The sequence below is a fragment of the Hyla sarda genome (assembly GCF_029499605.1).
Source record: "Hyla sarda isolate aHylSar1 chromosome 1 unlocalized genomic scaffold, aHylSar1.hap1 SUPER_1_unloc_13, whole genome shotgun sequence".
Classification (NCBI taxonomy): domain Eukaryota; kingdom Metazoa; phylum Chordata; class Amphibia; order Anura; family Hylidae; genus Hyla; species Hyla sarda.
In genome coordinates this window covers 337,204-361,620 of record NW_026607574.1, presented here as the reverse complement: position 1 = coordinate 361,620, position 24,417 = coordinate 337,204, and the positions used below count along the sequence as shown (strand labels likewise).

Sequence of the window (24,417 nt, the reverse complement as noted above, 5' to 3'; positions counted from 1 at the left end):
TATTTTTGGTGAAAGATATCGTTCCCTATGAGGGATTTGGACTGAAAGACACGTCTCAAAAAAATCTTGCTTATGCAGATGACATTTAACTTTTTGTAAAAAAAATCTGCCCCATGATCTCATATCAATCATGGCAGCAATTGAAGGGTTTGGCGGTTTTGGGAATCGAAATCAACTGGAATAAATGAAATTTCCTCCCTCTTGATAATGAGATAAGGGAAAGCTTTGTCCTTCTTAAGATACTTAAAAAGATCGATAGTATAGAGAACCTGGGTGTGAAGATTACGCCTTTAACCCCTTAAGGACCCAGGGCATATGGGTACGCCCTGACTTCCTTGTAGTTAAGGACCCAGCGCGTACCTGTACGCCCGTGGGAATTTCGGTCCCTGCCAGGCACCCCCCCCCCCCATGTCGGCGATCACACCGGCGATTTGCGGCTATTCCGGGTTATGCGGATCTACAGTGACCCGGAAAATAAGGGGGGATCAGGGTTGTCCAAGACACCCACGATCCCCCTGAAGGGATAGGAGTGAGATGGCAGAGGTACCACCCCTCCTATCCCCGCTATTGGTCGTCTAGACGCGACCACCAATAGCTGATCGGGGGCGGGGGGGTTAACTTTCGGTTTCCCCGTTCTGCACACCCACAATAGGCGGGGCAGAACGGGGAAACTGGCGCCGAAGGTCCACTTACCCATTGGCGGCGATGATCGGCGGGCGGCAATGACTTGCGGCTGACTCCCTGGATCCTATGGAAGGCGGTGAGTTGCCTAGCAACATCTGGAGGGCTACAGTTTGAGACCACTATACAATGGTCTCTAAACTGTAGCCCTCCAGATCTTGCAAAACTACAACTCCCAGCATGCCCAAACAGCAAACAGCTGTCTCGGCATTCTTGGAGTTGGAGTTGCGTACCTCCAGTTGTTGCATAACTACATCTCCCAGCATGCCCTTCGGCGAACAGTACATGATGGGAGTTGTAGTTTTGCAACAGCTGGAGGCACACTGATTGGAAAATACTGAGTTAGGTAACAGAACCTAACTGAAGGTTTGCCAACCAGTGTGCCTCCAGCTGTTGCAAAAGTACAACTCCCAGCATGCACGGTCTGTCAGTACATGCTGGGAGTTGCAGTTTTGAAACAGTTTTGCCCCCCCAATGTGAATGTACAGGGTACACATGGGCAAGTTTACAGTGAGTTTCCTGCTTCAAGTTTGAGCTGCGGCAAATTTTTCGCCGCAACGCAAACTCCTAGTGGGAAACTCAGTCACCCGCCAGTGCAAATGTACCCTAAAAACACTACACTAACACATAATAAAGAGTAAAACACTACATATACACCCCCTTACATTGTCCCCCCCAATAAAAATGAAAAACGTCTTTTACGGCAGTGTTTCCAAAACGGAGCCTCCAGCTGTTGCAAAACAACAACTCCCAGCATTTCAGGACAGCCACTGACTGTCCAGGCATGCAGGGAGTTTAGCAACAGCTGGAGGCACCCTGTTTGGGAATCACTGGCGTAGAATACCCCTATGTCCACCCCTATGCAATCCCTAATTTAGTCCTCAAATGCGCATGCTGCTCTCACTTTGGAGCCCTGTCATATTTCAAGGAAACAGTTTAGGGCCACACTGCAAATTTTGGGGGGCTTTTTCTCATTTTACCCCTTATGAAAAGGAAAAGTTGGGGGCTCCACCAGCATGTTAGTGTAAAAAAATAAAAAAAAATGTACACTAACATGCTGGTGTTGCCCTATACTTTTTATTTTCACAAGAGGTAAAAGGAAAAAAAGACCCCCAAAATTTTTAACAAAATTTCTCCTGAGTACAGAAATACCCCATATGTGGGCGTAAAATGCTCTGCGGGCGCACAGCAAGGCTCAGGAGTGAGAGCGCACTATGTACATTTGAGGCCTAAATTGGTAATTTGCACAGGGGTGGCTGATTTTACAGCGGTTCTGACATGTGACCCCATTTTGGAAACTACATCTGTCACCAAATGTAATAAGGGGTATAGTGAGCCTTAACACCCCACAGGTGTTTGACGAATTTTTGTTAAATTTGGATGGGAAAATGAAAAAAAAAATTTCTGGTGTTACCCAAAATTTTTAATTTTCACAAGGGAAAATAGGAAAAAGCCCCCACCAAAATTTGTAACCCCATTTCTTCTGAGTAAAAACATACCCCATATGTGGATTAAAGTGCTCTGCGGGCGAACTACAATGCTCAGAAGAGAAGGTGCGCCATTGGGCTTTGAAGAGAAAATTTGTCCGGAATTGAAGGCCACGTGTGTTTGCAAAGCCCCCATAGTGCCAGAACAATGGACCCCCCCCACACACACACACACGTTACCCCATTTTGAAAACTACACCCCTCATGTAATGTAATAAGGGGTACAGTGAGCATTTATGCCCCACAGGTGTCTGACAGATTTTTGGAACAGTGGTCCGTGAAATTGAAAAATGTAACTTTTCATTTGCACAGCCCACTGGTCCATCTGTCAAACGCCAGTGGGGTGTAGATACTCACTTCACCACTTATTAAATTCTGTGAGGGGTGTAGTTTCCAAAATGGGGTCACATGTGGGAGGGTCAACAGTTCTGGCACCATGGGGGGCTTTGTAAATGCACATGGCCCCTGACTTCCATTCCAAACAAATTCTCTCTCCCAAAAGCTCAATGACGCTCCTCCTCTTCTGAGCATTGTAGTTTGCCAGCAGAGCACTTGACGTCCACACATGGGTTATTTCCATACTCAGAAGAAATTGGGTTACAATTTTTGGGGGTCATTTTCTCCTATTTCCCCTTGTGAAAATGTAAAATATGTGGAAAAAACTACATTTTTGTGAAAAACCAGCTTTAATTTTTTTTCATTTACACATCCAACTTTAACAAAAAGTCATCAAACATCTGTGAGGTGTTAAGGCTTAATGTACCCCTTGTTACGTTCCTTGAGGGGTGCAGTTTCCAAAACAGTATGCCATGTGTTTTGTTTTTTTTTGCTTCCTAAATGCGACATGCCCCCCAAAAAAACATTTCAGCTCAATTTGGTTTCCAAAAGCCAAATGTGACTCCTTCTCTTCTGAGCATTGTAGTTCGCCCGCAGAGCATTTTATGTCCTAACATGGGGTATTTCCATACTCAGAAGAGATGGGGTTACAAATTTTGGGGGGCATTTTCTCCCATTACCCTTTGTAAAAATGGTAAATTTGGGGGGGAAAACTGCACTTTAGTGAAATGTTTTTTTTTTTTCATTTATACATCCGACTTTAATGAAAAGTCGTCAAACACCTGTGGGGTGTTAATGCTCACTGGACCCCTTGTTACATTCCTTGAGGGGTGTAGTTTCCAAAATAGTATGCCATGTGGGCTTTTTTGTTGTTCTGGCACCATAGGGGCTTCCCAAATGCGACATGACCCCCAAAAATAATTTCAGCAAAATTCATTCTCCAAAATTGTCGCTCCTTCCCTTCTGAGCCTTCTACTGCGCCTGCTGAAAACTTTACACATATGAGGTATTTCCTTACTTGAGAGAAATTTGGTTACAAATTTTGGGGGACTTTTTCTCCTATTACTCGTTGTAAAAATTAAAAAACTGGGTCTACAAGAACATGCGAGTGTAAAAAATGAAGATTGTGAATTTTCTCCTTCACTTTGCTGCTATTCCTGTGAAACACCTAAAGGGTTAACACACTTACTGAATGTCATTTTGAATACTTTGAGGGGTGCAGTTTTTATAATGGGGTCATTTATGGGGTATTTCTAATATGAAGGCCCTTCAAAACCACTTCAAAACTGAACGGTCCCTGAAAAATTCCGATTTTCAAAATTTTTAGAAAATTGAAAATTGCTGCTGAACTTTGAAGCCCTCTGATGTCTTCCAAAAGTAAAAACATCTCAACTTTATGATGCAAATATAAAGTAGACATATTGTATTTGTGAATCATTATATCATTTATTTAGAATGGTTATTTTCCTTATAAGCAGAGAGCTTCAAAGTTAGAAAAATGCAAAAAATTTTATTTTTTCATCACATTTTGGAATTTTTCACCAAGAAATGATGCAAGTATCAACAAAATTTTACCACGAACATAAAGTAGAATATGTCACGAAATAACTGTCTCGAAATCAGAATGAAAGGTAAAAGCATCCCAGAGTTATTAATGCTTAAAGTGACAGTGGTCAGATGTGCAAAATATGGCCGGGTCCTACAGTGAAAATTGGCTGGGTCTTTAAGGGTTTAGAAAGGTACTCGGTGCAAAACATCTTATCCCCTGTGAAAAGGATAAGATGTTACATCGTGGGGGTCCCACCGGGGATCCTCGCAATCTAACATCTTATCCCCTATCCTTTTGATAAGGGATAATATGTCTAGGGGCGGAGTACCCCTTTAATTTAAAACCAACTATTAAAAAGATGGAGAAAAAAATGGAGGTATGGTTAAAACTTCCACTTTCTATGGCTGATAAATAGTATTATCCAAGATGATTCTTCTTCCTACTATTTTATATGTTATTAACGCATTTCCAATTCCTATTAAGGAAATCTGATTTAAAAAGAATCGACAGGATTCTTAATTCCCTTCTATGGGAAAGAAAGAGAGTCCGTATTAAACTTAAAGGGGTACTCCGGTGAAACCTTTTTTTCTTTTAAATCAACTGGCTACGGAAAGTTAAACAGATTTTTACATTACTTCTATTAAAAAATCTTAATCCTTCCTGTACTTATTAGCTGCTGAATACTACAGAGGAAATTCTTTTCTTTTTGGAATGCTCTCTGATGACATCACGAGGACAGTGCTCTCTGCTGATGTTATTATAATAATAATAATAAGTCTTTATTTATTTTATTGTTGTCCTTAGTGGGATTTGAACCCAAGGCCCCAGCACTGCAAGGCAGCAGTGTTAACCACTGAGTCACCATGCTGCCCTTAGCATACATCTCCTATGCACGGTTGCTAAAATGGACAGAGATGTCAGCAGAGAGCACTGTGGTCGTGATGTCATCAGTGTTCCAAAAAGAAAGGAATTTCCTCTGTAGCATTCAGCAGCTAATAAGTACTGGAAGGATTAAGATTTTTTAATAGAATTAATTTACAAATATAGAATGCAAAGAGAGACTTGGCACCACCTCTGTGAGCACTAAGGATACAACAATATACTCGGCTTCCCTATGTCTTCCCTTGCAACAGCTGGAGGGACTTCGGTGGTGCTCAACGTGCAAAGCAAGTCCATACAATATACATGCAGTAGAAAAGGAGCAAAACGGAGCAACTCACCACACCGACCCAGGTATTCTATGCAAGTGGTACTTTATTCCAAAGTTTCAACCATGGAAGACAGGCAGGGGAGAGTGAAGGTAGGACGCGGGGGTATTCTCTCTCCCCTGCTTGTCTTCCATGGTTGAAGCTTTGGAATAAAGTACCACTTACATAGAATACCTGGGTCGTGTGGTGAGTTGCTCGTTTTGTTCCTTTTCTACTGCATGTCATTTACAAATACGTTTAACTTTCTGGCACCAGTTGATTTAAAAGAAAAAAGGTTTTCACCGGAGTACCCCTTTAAAGGGGTACTCCACTGGAAAACTTTTTTTTTTTTTAAATAAACCGGTATCAGAAAGTTATACAGATTGAAAATTTCTTGTATTAAAAAAATCTTAATCCTTCCAGTACGTACCAGCTGCTTTTATGATCCACAGAAAGTTATTTTGTTTTTGAATTTCCTTTCTGCCTGACCACAGTGCTCTCTGCTGACACCACTGTCCATTTTAGGAACTGTCCGGAGCAGAAGCAAATCCCTATAGAAAACCTCTCCTGCTCTGGACAATTCCTAAAAGGGACAGAGGTGTCAGCAGAGAGCACTGTGGCCAGACAGAAAGGAATTTCAAAAAGAAAAGAACTTCCTGTGGATCATGACAGTAGCTGATAATTACTGGAAGGATTAAGATTTTTTTAATAGAAGTAATTTACAAATCTGTTTAACTTTCTGGCACCAGTTGATAAAAAAAATGTTTTCCAGTGGAGTACCCCTTTAAATACTTGATGATTCCAGGGAGGTTAGGAGGGCTCTCAATTCCAAATTTCAGAATGTATCTTTAGCGTCACATCTGAGATTTATAGTCAATGAGGTTGGACAGGGCTGGATTCAATACCTAAGGGGTAAACACAATTTATATGGGGAAAATCTATTAGAATTATTAGAGACTAATTTGAGTGCACTAGAGGTAGGTCGTAAATATCCCACATTAATTAGTATTCATAAGTCTTGGGGTAAAATTAAGATTTTGTTAGAGGTAAAGAGAAGTCTTCCTTCCACGACACTGATGAACAATAATTACTTGGTGGAATTTTTAAAAATTGGTGGATATTTGACATGGAAAAAATGGGGGTTGATACAAGTGGCACAATTTATTGAAGATGGATACAGCTCGTCCAATTTGATACATTTAAGAGAATGTAGGGGTTAAAGGAAAGCTTTCAATTTTATCAAAATCAACAGCATTTATTGCTGCTATTAATAAAGATAGGTTAAAGATAAAGATCGTCTAGGGAATATAATTAGAAGTCAATCTTTTTTTAATAAAATTAAATAAAATGATCAATGATTGTTACGCCTAGCGCTCCGGGTCCCCGCTCCTCCCCGGAGCGCTCACGGCGTCTTTCTCCCTGCAGCGCCCCGGTCAGTCCCGCTGACCGGGAGCGCTGCACTGTTCTGGCCGTTGGGGATGCGATTCGCACAGCGGGACGCGCCCGCTCGCGAATCGCATCCCAGGTCACTTACCCGTCCCGGTCCCCTGCTGTCATGTGCTGGCGCGCGCGGCTCCGCTCTCTAGGGCGCGCGCGCGCCAGCTCTCTGAGACTTAAAGGGCCAGTGCACCAATGATTGGTGCCTGGCCCAATTAGCTTAATTGGCTCCCACCTGCTCCCTGCCTTTATCTAGTCTCCTCCCTTGCACTCCCTTGCCGGATCTTGTTGCCTTGTGCCAGTGAAAGCGTTTAGTGTGTCCAAAGCCTGTGTACCTGAACTTCTGCTACCCATCCTGACTACGAACCTTGCCGCCTGCCCCCGACCTTCTGCTACGTCTGACCTTGCTTCTGCCTACTCCCTTGTACCGCGCCTATCTTCAGCAGCCAGAGAGGTGAGCCGTTGCTAGTGGATACGACCTGGTCACTACCGCCGCAGCAAGACCATCCCGCTTTGCGGCGGGCTCTGGTGAAAACCAGTAGTGGCTTAGAACCGGTCCACTAGCACGGTCCACGCCAATCCCTCTCTGGCACAGAGGATCCACTACCTGGAAGCCGAATCGTGACAGTAGATCCGGCCATGGATCCCGCTGAGGTGCCGCTGCCAAGTCTCGCTGATCTTCCCACGGTGGTCGCTCAGCAATCGCAGCAGATTGCCCAACAAGGACAGCAGCTGTCGCAGTTGACCGCCATGTTACAGCAAATTCTGCCTCTGCTACAGCAGCAACCATCTCCTCCGCCAGCTCCTGCACCTCCTCCGCAGCGAGTGGCCGCTCCTAACCTCCGCTTGTCCCTGCCGGACAAATTTGATGGGGACTCCAGACTCTGCCGTGGATTTTTGTCTCAGTGTTCCCTGCATATGGAGATGTTGTCAGACTTGTTTCCTACAGAACGGTCTAAGGTGGCGTTCGTAGTAAGCCTTCTTTCAGGAAAGGCCTTGTCTTGGGCCACACCGCTCTGGGACCGCAATGATCCTGCCACAGCCACAGTCCAGTCCTTCTTTGCTGAAGTCCGAAGTGTCTTTGAGGAACCTGCCCGAGCCTCTTCTGCTGAGACTGCCTTGCTGAACCTGGTCCAGGGTAATTCTTCCGTTGGCGAGTACGCCATACAATTCCGTACTTTTGCTTCTGAACTATCCTGGAATAATGAGGCTCTCTGCGCGACCTTTAAAAAAGGCCTATCCAGTCGCATCAAGGATGTGCTGGCCGCACGAGAGATTCCTGCCAACCTCCAAGAACTCATCCATTTGGCTACCCGCATTGACATGCGTTTTTCTGAGCGACACCAAGAGCTCCGCCAGGAAAAAGACTTAGATCTCTGGGCACCTCTCCCACAGCATCCTTTGCAGTCTTCGCCTGGGCCTCCCGCCGAGGAGGCCATGCAAGTGGATCGGTCTCGCCTGACCCAGGAAGAGAGGAATCGCCGTAGAGAAGAAAATCTCTGTCTGTACTGTGCCAGTACTGAGCATTTCTTGGTGGATTGCCCTATCCGTCCTCCACGCCTGGGAAACGCACGCACGCACCCAGCTCACGTGGGTGTGGCATCTTTTGCTTCTAAGTCTTCTTCTCCACGTCTCACGGTGCCTGTGCGGATTTCCCCTACAGCCAACTCCTCCATCTCAGCCGTGGCCTGCTTGGACTCTGGTGCCTCCGGGAATTTTATGTTGGAGTCCTTTGTTAATAGATTCAGCATCCCGGTGACCCGTCTCGTCAAACCGCTCTACATTTCCGCGGTCAACGGAGCCAGATTGGACTGCACCGTGCGTTACCGCACAGAACCCCTCCTGATGTCTATCGGACCCCACCACGAAAGGATTGAGTTCTTCATTCTCCCCAACTGTACCTCTGAGGTCCTCCTCGGTCTGCCTTGGCTCCGGCTTCATTCCCCCACCATTGATTGGACCACCGGGGAGATCAGGAACTGGGACTCTGCCTGCCACAGGAAGTGCCTCTCCCCCCCTCCCAGTCCCATCAGGCAAGCCTCTGTGCCTCCCCATGGCCCCCGTCCTGGTGTCACACTGCCCCGTGCCAGGCCTCGCCCTCTGCCCTCCCTCCCCATTCCCACTCCTGCTGTACTGCCTGCCGTTGAGGAAACCCTCCATTCTTTCCCGGTGTCCTCATCCCAGGGGAGGCAGTTACCGGACAAAGAGAAGGGGAGACCTAAGGGGGGGGGTACTGTTACGCCTAGCGCTCCGGGTCCCCGCTCCTCCCCGGAGCGCTCACGGCGTCTTTCTCCCTGCAGCGCCCCGGTCAGTCCCGCTGACCGGGAGCGCTGCACTGTTCTGGCCGTTGGGGATGCGATTCGCACAGCGGGACGCGCCCGCTCGCGAATCGCATCCCAGGTCACTTACCCGTCCCGGTCCCCTGCTGTCATGTGCTGGCGCGCGCGGCTCCGCTCTCTAGGGCGCGCGCGCGCCAGCTCTCTGAGACTTAAAGGGCCAGTGCACCAATGATTGGTGCCTGGCCCAATTAGCTTAATTGGCTCCCACCTGCTCCCTGCCTTTATCTAGTCTCCTCCCTTGCACTCCCTTGCCGGATCTTGTTGCCTTGTGCCAGTGAAAGCGTTTAGTGTGTCCAAAGCCTGTGTACCTGAACTTCTGCTACCCATCCTGACTACGAACCTTGCCGCCTGCCCCCGACCTTCTGCTACGTCTGACCTTGCTTCTGCCTACTCCCTTGTACCGCGCCTATCTTCAGCAGCCAGAGAGGTGAGCCGTTGCTAGTGGATACGACCTGGTCACTACCGCCGCAGCAAGACCATCCCGCTTTGCGGCGGGCTCTGGTGAAAACCAGTAGTGGCTTAGAACCGGTCCACTAGCACGGTCCACGCCAATCCCTCTCTGGCACAGAGGATCCACTACCTGGAAGCCGAATCGTGACAATGATACTGTCTCACGAAGAATTGAGTTTCTTAGCAAGAAGAATTGGGAAAGGGAAATGGGTGAAATATCTAAACTTAAATGGAGCTCTATAGTAAAAAGTCAGAAAATTGTTTTGAGATTCAAATTATAATGAGAATCATAAAATAATTAAATCTAAAACTATTCATAGGTTATGTTATACACCGGAGATGTGGTGTGAGAGCCTCTGCTGAATGTCCTTGTTATATTATACACTGGAGAGTCTATATAATGTGGTGTGAGAGCCTCTGCTGAATGTCCTCGTTATATTATACACCGGAGAGTCTATATAATATGGTGTGAGAGCCTCTGCTGAATGTCCTTGTTATATTGTACACCAGAGAGTCTATATAATGTGGTGTGAGAGCCTCTGCTGAATGTCCTCGTTATATTATACACCGGAGAGTCTATATAATGTGGTGTGAGGGCCTCTGCTGAATGTCCTTGTTATATTATACACCAGAGAGTCTATATAATGTGGTGTGAGAGCCTCTGCTGAATGTCCTCATTATATTATACACCGGGGAGTCTATATCATATGGTGTGAGAGCCTCTGCTGAATGTCCTCGTTATATTATACACCGGAGAGTCTATATAATGTGGTGTGAGAGCCTCTGCTGAATGTCCTTGTTATATTATACACCGGAGAGTCTATATAATATGGTGTGAGAGCCTCTGCTGAATGTCCTTGTTATATTGTACACCAGAGAGTCTATATAATGTGGTGTGAGAGCCTCTGCTGAATGTCCTCGTTATATTATACACCGGAGAGTCTATATAATGTGGTGTGAGGGCCTCTGCTGAATGTCCTTGTTATATTATACACCAGAGAGTCTATATAATGTGGTGTGAGAGCCTCTGCTGAATGTCCTCATTATATTATACACCGGGGAGTCTATATCATATGGTGTGAGAGCCTCTGCTGAATGTCCTCGTTATATTATACACCGGAGAGTCTATATAATGTGGTGTGAGAGCCTCTGCTGAATGTCCTTGTTATATTATACACCGGAGAGTCTATATAATATGGTGTGAGAGCCTCTGCTGAATGTCCTCGTTATATTATACACAGGAGAGTCTATATAATGTGGTGTGAGAGCCTCTGCTGAATGTCCTCATTATATTATACACCGGAGAGTCTATATAATGTGGTGTGAGAGCCTCTGCTCAATGTCCTTGTTATATTATACACCAGAGAGTCTATATAATGTGGTGTGAGAGCCTCTGCTGAATGTCCTTGTTATATTATACACCGGAGAGTCTATATAATGTGGTGTGAGAGCCTCTGCTGAATGTCCTTGTTATATTATACACCGGAGACTCTATATAATGTGGTGTGAGAGCCTCTGCTGAATGTCCTTGTTATATTATACACCGGAGAGTCTATATAATGTGGTGTGAGAGCCTCTGCTGAATGTCCTCATTATATTATACACCGGAGAGTCTATATAATGTGGTGTGAGAGCCTCTGCTGAATGTCCTTGTTATATTATACACTGGAGAGTCTATATAATGTGGTGTGAGAGCCTCTGCTGAATGTCCTTGTTATATTATACACCGGAGAGTCTATATAATGTGGTGTGAGAGCCTCTGCTGAATGTCCTTGTTATATTATACACTGGAGAGTCTATATAATGTGGTGTGAGAGCCTCTGCTGAATGTCCTTGTTATATTATACACTGGAGAGTCTATATAATGTGGTGTGAGAGCCTCTGCTGAATGTCCTTGTTATATTATACACCAGAGAGTCTATATAATGTGGTGTGAGAGTCTCTGCTGAATGTCCTTGTTATATTATACACCAGAGAGTCTATATAATGTGGTGTGAGAGCCTCTGCTGAATGTCCTTGTTATATTATACACCAGAGAGTCTATATAATGTGGTGTGAGAGTCTCTGCTGAATGTCCTTGTTATATTATACACCAGAGAGTCTATATAATGTGGTGTGAGAGCCTCTGCTGAATGTCCTTGTTATATTATACACCAGAGAGTCTATATACTGTGGTGTGAGAGCCTCTGCTGAATGTCCTTGTTTTATTATACACCAGAGAGTCTATATAATGTGGTGTGAGAGCCTCTGCTGAATGTCCTCGTTATATTATACACCGGAGAGTCTATATAATGTAGTGTGAGAGCCTCTGCTGAATGTCCTTGTTATATTATACACCAGAGAGTCTATATACTGTGGTGTGAGAGCCTCTGCTGAATGTCCTTGTTATATTATACACCGGAGAGTCTATATAATGTAGTGTGAGAGCCTCTGCTGAATGTCCTTGTTATATTAGACACCAGAGAGTCTATATACTGTGGTGTGAGAGCCTCTGCTGAATGTCCTTGTTATATTATACACCGGAGAGTCTATATAATGTGGTGTGAGAGCCTCTGCTGAATGTCCTCGTTATATATTATACACCAGAGAGTCTATATACTGTGGTGTGAGAGCCTCTGCTGAATGTCCTCATAAAAAATGAAAATATACGTATTAGGCATATGTGTTTTATGTTTGCTGATTATTTACCCAGGGTCTATGGAAGTGTTGCATATGTTTTTTCATACAAGAATGCTTTTTTTATATTTACATATGTATGAAATGTAACAATTGGATGTATTTATGTTTAATATTTTTATGAATGCAATTAAAAAAGTTATGGTAATAATAAAAAAGATATCATTGTGATTGTATTGACCTTATATTTTAATGCACAGTGAATGAAGTGTTTATAAAATGTACGATTGGTGCCGCAAAAAACAAGCTCTCAAACTGCTCTGTAGATGGAAAAATAAAAGAATTATGGGAATGTGGAGAGGAGGAAAAAAGGAAACACAAAAGCTTAAATTTCCTGGGTTGTTAAGGGTTAATACTGATAATAAAATCTGTGTTATTCTCTGCAGATTCTTGTACCAGGAGATCAGAGGAGAATCTTATATCTTCAGATTATAAAGCAGATGATGATATCACACAAGATACATATGAAGAACATTCCATTATCCCAGATACACCCTCAGCCCTTCACAGCCAAGATCTGTCATCTCATCCTTATATACAGGTCCTGTCTTCTCATTCATCACAGGATGTTAAGAGAAAAAAAGGTCACAGAAGGGGTGTTGGACATCACCGAGCTCATACAGTAAAGAAACCATATTCATGCTCAGAATGTGGGAAATGTTTTACTCACAAATCACATCTTGTTCGACATCAAAGAACTCACACAGGAGAGAAGCCATTTTCATGTTCAGAATGTGCGAAATGTTTTACTCAGAAATCAAGTTTTGTTGTACATAAAAAAACTCACACAGAGGAGAAGCCATTTTGCTGTGCAGAGTGTGGGAAATGTTTTATTGTGAAATCACAACTTGTTCAACATCAAAGAACTCACACAGGGGAGAAGCCGTTTTCATGTTCAGAATGTGGAAAATATTTTTCTCAGAGATCAAATCTTGTTAAACATAAAAGAATTCACACAGGGAAGATACCGTTTTCATGTTCGGAATGTGGGAAATGGTTTGCTCAGAAATCAGATCTTGTTAGACATCAAAGAACTCACACAGGGAAGAAGCCATTTTCATGTTCAGAATGTGTGAAATGGTTTGCTCAGAAATCAGATCTTGTTAGACATCAAATAACTCACACAGGAGAGAAGCCATTTTCATGTTCAGAATGTGGGAAATGGTTTTCTCAGAAATCAGATCTTGTTAGACATCATAGAACTCACACAGGTGAGAAGCCATTTTCATGCTCAGAATGTGGAAAATGTTTTACTGAGAAATCAAGTCTTGTTAAACATAAACGAACTCACACAGGGGAGAAACCATATTCATGTTCAGAATGTAGGAAATGTTTTTCTAACAAATCAAGTTTTGTTGTACATAAAAAAAACTCACATGGAGGAGAAGCCATTTTGCTGTGCAGAGTGCGGGAAATGTTTTAGTGTGAAATCACAACTTGTTCAACATCAAAGAACTCACACAGGGGAGAAGCCATTTTCATGCGCAGAATGTGGGAGATGTTTTACTCAGAAATCACATCTTGTTAAACATAAAAGAACTCACACAGGAGAGAAGCCATTTTCATGTTCAAAATGTGGGAAATGTTTTAATTGGAAATCAGGTCTTCTTCAGCATCAAAGAACTCACACAGGGGAGAAGTCAAGTCAGAGCAATAAATGATGCAGATAACACATCTATATATTATCCATGTACATAGGATATCTGACATTTATACATATATCATATACTGCATCTCCAAACTTGTTACCAATTGTTAATAAAAGTTTTCTTTCTTATATGATTTATTCTTTATATTCGTATACAGGAGAGTTCATATAAGTTATATTGTCGGGGGTATGGGACTCCTCCTCTCCTTTTGTCACATGGTATTCCAGAATCTTCTCAATATTGGAGTTGTGGGATTGAGTCGTGGACTCTTTTACATATACAGGGGTCTTGCTTGAAAATGTAATCATTCTGGCGGGAAGATATTTTGATTACCGTATATACTTGTGTATAAGCACATTTTTTCATTGTGAAAATTCCCCCCTCGGCTTAAACTCGAGTGAAAAAAAAATTAGTACTGACATCAGTCCAGGCATACAGATGGTGGTGGTCTGGGTTGTCCATCTTCACCGGGAAGCCCCCCTTCTCCACTCCGGGCCGGCCCCGGACTCATCCATGGTAGGGACTGTCTGCACAGGGACCATCTGCATACTGGCGGGAAAAGTGAGCTGATCTGGTCCGTCCATCCGGCCCCTGACTAGTGATGCTGGGGTAGGGTTCGCCACCACGCAGGGATTCCGCTGAGGTCACGGACCTGTCCCTTTCCCGGCTCCCAGGCAACAGGAAAAGACCTGCCGCCGCCGAGAGCTACAACTGGGGAGATGATTAGATGATAAGAGAGGGGGATGGGTAATGACAGGAAGGGGGATGGGTGTTTGTTGCAGTGGGTGATGATAGGCTTATACTTTAGTCAAGAGGTTTCCCCCCCCCCCCCAGGTTTTTGTGGTAAAATGAGGGGCTTCGGCTTATACTCCAGTATCTCTGATTCGGATTTCTGTCCTATGTCGACTTGCTGAATCACACACCTACTATTGGTGACTAGACGGCTTATTCCGATATACTAGAGATCTTCTACCCCCCTCCAACCATTTTGTAGCGGTGCCAAAAAAAGTTCCCAGTTCAAAATTTGAAAAACCTGTTTCATAGCAAAATTTCTTGAGTAATTCCTTGGAGACTTGTTCTCCTTAGATTACTTCTAGAACCTTTTCATTAATAATTGATTATTACGTTTTATGCGAGAAGTCAGGTTTATCTATTTCTCTTCTTATCTATTTCTTATATATTGCTAACCTAATGTGGGGGAACTACAACCTAATGTGGGGGGAACTATACTGCCAACCTAATGTGGGGGAACTATACTGCCAACCTTATGTTGGGGAACTATACTGCCAACTAAATGTGGGGGAACTACAACCTAATGTGGGGAGAACTATACTGCCAACTAAATGTGGGGGAACTACAACCTAATGTGGGGGGAACTATACTGCCAACTAAATGTGGGGTAACTATACTGCCAACCTAATGTGGGGGTAACTATAGTGCACCTAATGTGGGGGGAACTATACTGCACCTAATGTGGGGAACTATACTGTCAACCTATTGTGGGGGAACTTTACTGCCAACCTAATGTGGGGGAACTACAATCTAATGTGGGGGGAACTATACTGCACCTAGTGTGGGGGAACTATACTGCACACCTAATGTGCGGGGAACTATACTGCTAACCTAATGTGGGGGAATATACTGCCAACCTAATGTGGGGGAACTATACTGCCAACCTAATGTGGGGGGAACTATACTGCCAACCTAATGTGGGGGAATATACTGCCAACCTAATGTGGGGGGAACTATACTGCACACCTAATGTGGGGGAACTATACTGCCATCCTAATGTGGGGGAATATACTGCCAACCTAATGTGGGGGGAACTATACTGCACACCTAATGTGGGGGGAACTATACTGCACACCTAATGTGGGGGAATATACTGCCAACCTAATGTGGGGGAACTATACTGCCAACCTAATGTGGGGGGAACTATACTGCCAACCTAATGTGGGGGAATATACTGCCAACCTAATGTGGGGGGAACTATACTGCACACCTAATGTGGGGGGAACTATACTGCACACCTAATGTGGGGGAATATACTGCCAACCTAATGTGGGGGAACTATACTGCACACCTAATGTGCGGGGAACTATACTGCCCACCTAATGTGGGGGGAACTGTGCTGCATACTTAAAGGGGTAGTCCACTAATAAGATATATAAGTGGGCATAGGAATTTGTTCATAGTTTTTTTTTGTTCATAGTTTTTTTTGTCTGAGGGACAGTAAACTGGCCCCCCTGTTTAAAAAGTTTGAGGACCCCTGCTATAGGTGTTAGATTAGTGGGGTCTCCTACTCTACACAGGGTCCTTCCTTAGGTTATAGAAGGAAGAACAAGTTGTATTCGGATGAAGTGCGGAGAAGAATTAACCAGGTGACTCTATGGTTGGTTCCCAGCTCTCTGAGGGGCTGAAGCCAGCTGTGCGCTCTCCGTTCAAGGAAAGGACTTGTTAGACGGAATTTGTTAATTTAAAGGGGTATTCCAGGAAAAAAAAATTTTTTATATCAACTGGCTCCAGAAAGTTAACAGATTTGTAAATTACTTCTATTAAAAAATCTTAATCGTTCCAATAATTATCAGCTGCTGAAGTTGAGTTGTTCTTTTCTGCTGACATCTCTGCTTGTCTCGGGAACTGCACAGAGTAGAAGAGGTTTGCTATGGGCATTTGCTTCTACTCTGGACAGTTCCCGAGACAGGTGTCATCAGAGAGCACTTAGACAGAAAAGAACAACTTAACTTCAGCAGCTCATAAGTACTGAAAGGATTAAGATTTTTTAATAGAAGTAATTTACAAATCTGTTTAACTTTCTGGAGCCAGTTAATATATAAAAATGTTTTTTCCTGGATAACCCCTTTAAAGATCATGGCATCTGGAACAACATAACTGGATAAGACATATTCTCTCACATTTCCATCCATAGGTCATGCTCCTCCCAGTTCCCCATTAAAGGGGTATTCTAGTGCTCCAGCGTTCTGAACATTTTGTTTGTGATCGTGACGTTACAGCAACTCCCCTCGTGATGTCCTGCCACGCCACTTCCATTCATGTCTATGGGAGGGGGCGTGTCAGCATACATGCCCCTCCCATAGATATGAATGGAGGGGGCGTGGCATGACCTCATGACCACTGCTGCAGGAACCAGGAGTTTGTTTAGAACACCCGATGCTGTGGGAGATCGCAGAGGGCCCCAGAAGCTGGACTCGTGATCAGACATCTTATCCCCTATCCTTTGTATAGGGGATAAGATGTCTAGCTGCAGAGTGTCTCTTTAATGTTCTCACTTTAGGTAAATTCCCACAGTATAACTTCTAACAAACCGAATCGGTGAGCAGGAAAACCACTATTCCCTAAGTTAGTGAAGACAATGTCCTTCTCTTAGTGCATACAGGAATACTTAGGGGATAATAGTATTATACGTGATAGCCAGCATGGGTTTACTAAGGATAGTCAAACACTCACGGCAGTAGTGGATCTGCAGGGCCTGTGTGGAACATGATGTGGGCTGTGCCAGGGAGCGGAGTCTTAGGTGCAGAGTTACCCCTGGCACGACTTGTCCATATAGGTTGCTGAGATGTAATGTGGTACAGGAGGCATACGGCAACTCGTGGTCAGGATAGCAGAAGGTCAGGGCTGGCAGCACAGGTAAGTGGTCATGAATGTGGCAAGAGGTCAATAGGTAGGCGGCACTGGAGCAAAGTATGGTATGGTATGGCAAAGAAAGAACACTTTCTTTAAGGCACAATGGCAAACAAAGATCCGGCAATGAGTGCCGTCCTGTTTTAGTAGCTTAAATGCTTTATTTTTGTCATTTATTGCCCCCTTAACATTTTTATTCATCCATATTGGTTTTCTTTTATTTGTGACCCTTTTATTCCCATAAGGTAGATACATCTTACAGTGAGAGTTTAAGATATTTTTAAAAGTGTCCCATTTAGTGTCAGTATTCATGTTTTTGAGGACATTATCCCAATTTATATTGTTAAAGGGGTACTCCGGTGAAAACTTTTTTTTCTTTTAAATCAACTGGTGCCAGAAAGTTAAACATATTTGTAAATTACTTCTATTAAAAAATCTTAATCCTTCCAGTACTTATTAGCTGCTGAATGCTACAGAGGAAATTCCTTTCTTTTTGGAACACTGATGACATCACAACCACAGTGTTCTCTGCTGACATCTCTGTCCATTTTAGCAACTGTGCATAGCAGATGTATGCTTAGGGCAGCATGGTGGCTTAGTGGTTAGCACTGCTGCCTTGCAGTGCTGGGGCCTTGGGTTCAAATCCCACTGAGGACAACACTAAATAAATAAAGACTTATTATTATAATAACATCAGCAGTGCTCGTGATGTCATCAGAGAGCATTCCAAAAAGAAAAGAATTTCCTCTGTAGTATTCAGCAGCTAATAAGTACAGGAAGGATTAAGATATTTTAATAGAAGTAATTTACAAATATGTTTAACTTTCCTTTCATTTTTTCCTCCTTGCCTTCTAAAAATCATAACTCTTTTATATTTTCATCCACAGACTAGTATGAGGGCTTGTTTTTTGCGCGACCAGTTGTCCTTTGTAATGAAATCACTCATTATATCATAAAATGTATGGCGCAACCAAAAAACACTATTTTTGTGGGGAAATTAAAACGAAAAACGCAATTTTGCTAATTTTGGAAGGTTTCGTTTTCACGTCGTACAATTTATGGTAAAAATGATGTGTGTTCTTTATTCTGAGGGTCAATACGATTAAAATGATACCCATTATTACTTATTTTTATATTATTGTTGGGCTTAAAAAAAATCACAAACTTTTTAACCAAATTAGTACGTTTATAATCCCTTCATTTTGATGACCTATAACTTTTTTATTTTTCCGTATAAGTGGCGGTATGGGGGCTCATTTTTTGCGCCATGATCTGTACTTTTTTTTGATACCACATTTGCATATAAAAAACTTTTAATACATTTTTTATAATTTTTTTAAATAAAATGTATTAAAAAAGTAGGAATTTGGGACTTTTTTTTTTTCGTTCACGCCGTTAAGCGTATGGGATCATTAACATTTTATTTAAATAGTTCGGACATTTACGCACGCGGCAATACCGAATATATGTCTATAAAAAAAAAATTTACGCTTTTTGGGGGTAAAATAGAAAAAAACGGACGTTTTACTTTTTTATTGGGGGAGGGGATTTTTCACTTTTTTTTTACTTTTACTTTTACATTTTTTTACATTTTTTTTTACACTTGAATAGTCCCCATAGGGGACTATTCATAGCAATACCATGATTGCTAATACTGATCTGTTCTATGTATAGGACATAGAACAGATCAGTATTATCGGTCATCTTCTGCTCTGGTCTGCTCGATCACAGACCAGAGCAGGAGACGCCGGGAGCCGCACGGAGGAAGGTGAGGGGACCTCCGTGCGGCGTTATGAATGATCGGATCCCCGCAGCAGCGCTGCGGGCGATCCGATCATTCATTCAAATCGCACACTGCCGCAGATGCCGGGATCTGTATTGATCCCGGCACCTGAGGGGTTAATGGCGGACGCCCGCGAGATCGCGGGCGTCGGCCATTGCCGGCGGGTCCCTGGCTGCGATCAGCAGCCGGGATCAGCCGCTCATGACACGGGCATCGCTCCGATGCCCGCGGTTATGCTTAGGACGTAAATGTACGTCCTGGTGCGTTAAGTACCACCGCACCAGGACGTACATTTACGTCCTGCGTCCTTAAGGGGTTAAAGACACAGCTCATTTTCACCTTAAGGATGCAAGCCTTTTTTGCAAATCTGACCACTGTCACTTTAAGCATTAATGACTCTGGAATGCTTTTAGTTATCATTCTGATTCCGAGATTGTTTTTTCGTGACATTTTCTACTTTATGTTAGTGGTAAAATTTTGTCGATACTTGCATCATTTCTTGGTGAAAAATTCGAAAATTTCATGAAAAATTTGAAAATTTTGCATTTTTTTTTACTTTGAAACTCTCTGCTTATAAGGAAAATGGAAATCCCAAATAAATTATATATTGATTCACATATACAATATGTCTACTTTATGTTTGCATCATTAACTTGACATGTTTTTACTTTTGGAAGACATCAGAGGCTTCAAAGTTCAGCAGCAATTTTCCAATTTTTCACATTTTCAAAATCAGAATTTTTTAGGGACCAGTTCAGTTTTGAAGTGGATTTGAGGGGTCTTCATATTAGAAATATCCCACAAATGACCCAATTATAAAAACTGCACCCCTCAAAGTATTCAAAATGACATTCAGTGTGTGTTTTAACCCTTTAAGTGTTTCACAGGAATAGCAGCAAAGTAAAGGAGAAATTTCAAAATCTTCATTTTTTCCACTCGCATGTTCTTGTAGACCCAGTTTTTTTATTTTTACAAGGGGTAAAAGGAGAAAAATCTTCCTAAAATTTGTAACCCAATTTCTCTCGAGTAAGGAAATACCTCATATGTATACGTGAAGTGTTCTGTGGGTGCACTAGAGGGCTCAGAAGGGAAGGAGCGACAATTAGTATTTTGGAGAGTGAATTCTTCTGAAATGGTTTTGGGGGGGGGGCATGTCACATTTAGGAAGCCCCTATGCAGTGGCGTTGCTAGGGTTGGTGTCACCCGGTGCGGTAGAAAATGGTGTCACCCCCATACCTCCCCCCCCCCCCTCAGTAAGTTTTTAGCCTGTTGTGACAGACACCACTGGTGTAGCGCATTGTGAGAAATTCCAGTATAATAATCAGATATACCAGTTGCCACAGAATGGGAAAGTGTTAAAGAAGTTTTCACCATTGAAATATACAGCTCCCAGAATTACTTAAAGGGGTACTCCACTGGAAAACATTTACTTTTATATCAACTGGTGCCAGAAAGTTAAACAGATTTTTAAATTACTTCTATTTAAAATCTTAATACTTACAGTACTTATAAGCTGGTGTATGCTCCACAGGAAGTTGTGTAGTTCTTTCCAGTCTGACCACAGTGCTATTTGCTGACACCTCTGTCCATGTCAGGAACTGTCCAGAGCAGGATAGGTTTGATATGGGGATTTGCTCCTACTATGGACAGTTCTTGACATGGACAGAGGTGTCAGCACAGAGCACTGTGGTCAGACAGAAAATAAATTAAAAAGGAAAATAACTTCCTGTGAATCGCTTATACAGCAGCTAATAAGTACTGGAAGGATTAAGATTTTTAAATAGAAGTAATTTACAAATCTGTTTAACTTTGTAGCACCAGCTGATTAAAAAAAAAATGTTTTCCAGTAGAGTACCCCTTTGAGCAGTGGTGAGGTTATGCTGGGAGTTGTAGTTTCACTGACCTAACTGTAGAACTGACAAGTGACTACAGCTCTGATGTAGAGAGGAGAATGTACAATGGTATCAGTGACTACAGGTGACATCTTCTCTATAGTGAGGAGAATACACAATATCTGACTACAGGTGACGTCTTCTCTATAGTGAGGAGAATACACAATGATATCAGTGACTACAGGTGACGTCTTCTCTATAGTGAGGAGAATACACAATGATATCAGTGATTACAGGTGACGTCTTCTTTATAGTGAAGAGAATGTACAATGATATCAGTGACTACAGGTGACGTCTTCTCTATAGTGAGGAGAATACACAATATCAGTGATTACAGGTGACGTCTTCTCTATAGTGAGGCGAATACACAATGATATCAATGACTACAGGTGACGTCTTCTCTATAGTGAGGAGAATGTACAATGATATCAGTGACTACAGGTGACGTCTTCTCTATAGTCTTTCCTTATCTAATTCGGATGGTACATACCGCCAGGACTTGTTCCAGCTAAAACTTCTCTCTGCAGAATGTGATGCCCACACGTCTCCTCACTATGTCAGCGCATTCTCATCCTCTATATGAAAACAATTATTATTATAAACCTGAGAGACACTGTATCTTCTAAATATAATACTACTATACTCTTTGATTATAAACCTTCCATACACTGTACCCTCTGAATATAATACTACCACACACTGTACATTCTGAATACCAACACATACTGTACCCTCTGAATATAAATCTGCCACATACTGTACCCCTGAATATAATACCGCCACACACTGTACCCACTGAATATAATACTACCACATACTGTACCCTCTGAATATAAATCTGCCACATACTGTGCCCTCTGAATATAAATCTGCCACATACTGTACCCTCTGAATATAAATCTGCCACATACTGTACCCTCTGAATATAAATCTGCCACATACTGTACCCCTGAATATAAATCTGCCACATACTGTACCCCTGAATATAAATCTGTCACATACTGTACCCCTGAATATAAATTTGCCACATATTGTACCCCTGAATATAATACCGCCACATCCTGTACCCTCTGAATATAATACTACCACCCACTGCGCCCTCTGAATATAATAATTAGAGATGAGCAAACTACAGTAAATTCAACTCGTCACAAACTTCTCTGCTCGGCAGTTGATAACTTTTCCTGCATAAATTAGTTCAGCTTTCAGGTGCTCCCGTGGGCTGGAAAAGGTGGATACAGTCCTAGGAGACTCTTTCCTAGGAATGTATCCACCTTTCCGAGCCCACCGGAGCACCTGAAGGCTGAACTAATTTACGCAGGATAAGTCATCAACTGCCGAGCCGAGAAGTTTGTGACGAATCGAATTTACTGCAAGTTCGCTCATCTCTAATAATACTACCACAAACTGCGCCCTCTGAATATAATACTACCACAAACTGCGCCCTCTGAATATAACGTTGCCATACAGTGCACCCTCTGAATATAATACCACAACCGCAGTAACACCCCTCAACATCCGTTAGCTGATGCTATTACCACGGGAGGGGGGTATTGGTGGTGTTGCTGGTGGATGATGGGGGTGCTACTACTCAGGGGGTGTTGCTGGAGGATGATGAGGGTGCTACTAGCCATCCCCCCTGGCAGTATCATCCCCATCATCCATCGGCAGGATCCTCCTCCTGGCAGGAGCACCGCCATCATCCACCATCAGGATCTGCTGATGGAGGTGCTGCTGGGGGGGGGGTGTTGCTGGTGGATGATGAGGGTGCTACTGCCAGGGGGGGGAGCATTAGGTAGGCAGCAGTTCCCCCACATTAGGTAGGTCGCAGTTTCCCCACATTAGGTAGCATCTATTCCCCACATTAGGCAGCATAGATTCCCCACATTTGGTACCAGTTCCCCCACATTAGGTAGGTACCAGTTACCCTACATTAGGTAGCAATTTCCCCACATTGGGTAGCACAGATTCCCCACATTAGGTAGCACAGATTCCCCACATTAGGTAGCACAGATTCCCCACATTAGGTAGCACAGATTCCCCACATTAGGTAGCACAGATTCCCCACATAAGGTAGCATACACTCCCCACATAAGGTAGCATACACTCCCCACACTTGGTAGTAGTTTCCCCACATTAGGCCGCAGGTTCCCCACAATAGATTGCTGGTTATACCACCCCCCCCCCCCCACCCCACACACACACACACACACACAAAAAAAAACACATACAACACAGAGAGACTCACACACAAATACACACACACAGTCAGAGAGACACACACTCACAGTCACACACACATGCACACAGTCACACACACACACACACACACACACACAGAGTCACACAGTCACACACACACAGAGTCTCATACACACACAGAGTCTCACACACACAAACATAGATAGAGACAGACACACACACTCACCCATCCAGTGCAGCGCTCCTTCTCACCGGGCGCCGTGCGAGTGACGTAACTGACGTCCTCCTGCGCGGCCATACGGTGTGACGTCAGGCCGGCGCAGACGTGGGAGCGGAGGCCGGGCACAATGCTGGTGAAGGTGAGGGGGTGTGTGATGATGGACGGGCGCACAGTGCAGGAGAAAGAGGGGAGTTGCTGATGGACGGGCACACACAGCGCGGGGGGGGGGGTTGTGCTGACGGATGGGAGGCCGGTCGGGCACCGATGGGGGAGGTAGTGTCTGTGTAGCTGGGGGGGTGCGGCTACGGAGCGTCTTGGTGTCACCCCATTAGGTTGGTGTCACCCGGTGCGGGCCGCACCCCCCGCACCCGGGTCGCAACGCCACTGCCCCTATGGTGCCAGAACAGCAAGAAAACCCACACATGGCATACTATTTTGGAAACTACACCCCTCAGGGAACATAACAAGGGGTCCAGTGAGCCTTAACACCCTACAGGTGTTTGACGACTTTTCGTTAAAGTTGGACGTGTACATGAATTTATTTATTTTTCTAACTAAAATGCAGTTTTTTCCCGAAATTTTACATTTCTACAAGGGGTAATAGGAGAAATGCCCCCCCAAAATTTGTAACCCCATTTCTTCTGAGTATGGAAATACCCCATGTGTGGACTAAAAGTGCTCTGCTGGCGCATTACAATGCACAGAAGAGAAGAGAAGCGCCATTGAGCTTATGGAGAGAGAATTTGGTTGGAATATTAGTCGGGGGCCTTGTGCATTTACACAGCCCCCCGTGGTGCCAGAACAGTGTTCCAAAAATCTGTCAGACACCTGTGGGGCGTAAATGCTCACTGTACACCTTATTACATTCCGTGAGGGGCGTAGTT

General features: G+C 43.7%; 1 protein-coding gene across 1 annotated transcript in view; it reads left to right on the top strand.

Moving 5' to 3' along the window:
* Positions 1-24,417, top strand: part of LOC130297979 (oocyte zinc finger protein XlCOF7.1-like) — a 137,051-nt gene that overhangs the window by 53,168 nt on the left and 59,466 nt on the right. The window contains 2 exon segments of the mRNA XM_056550854.1: positions 12,529-13,464; positions 13,547-13,744. Of these exon segments, the coding sequence (XP_056406829.1) occupies positions 12,529-13,464; positions 13,547-13,744 (1,134 nt within the window).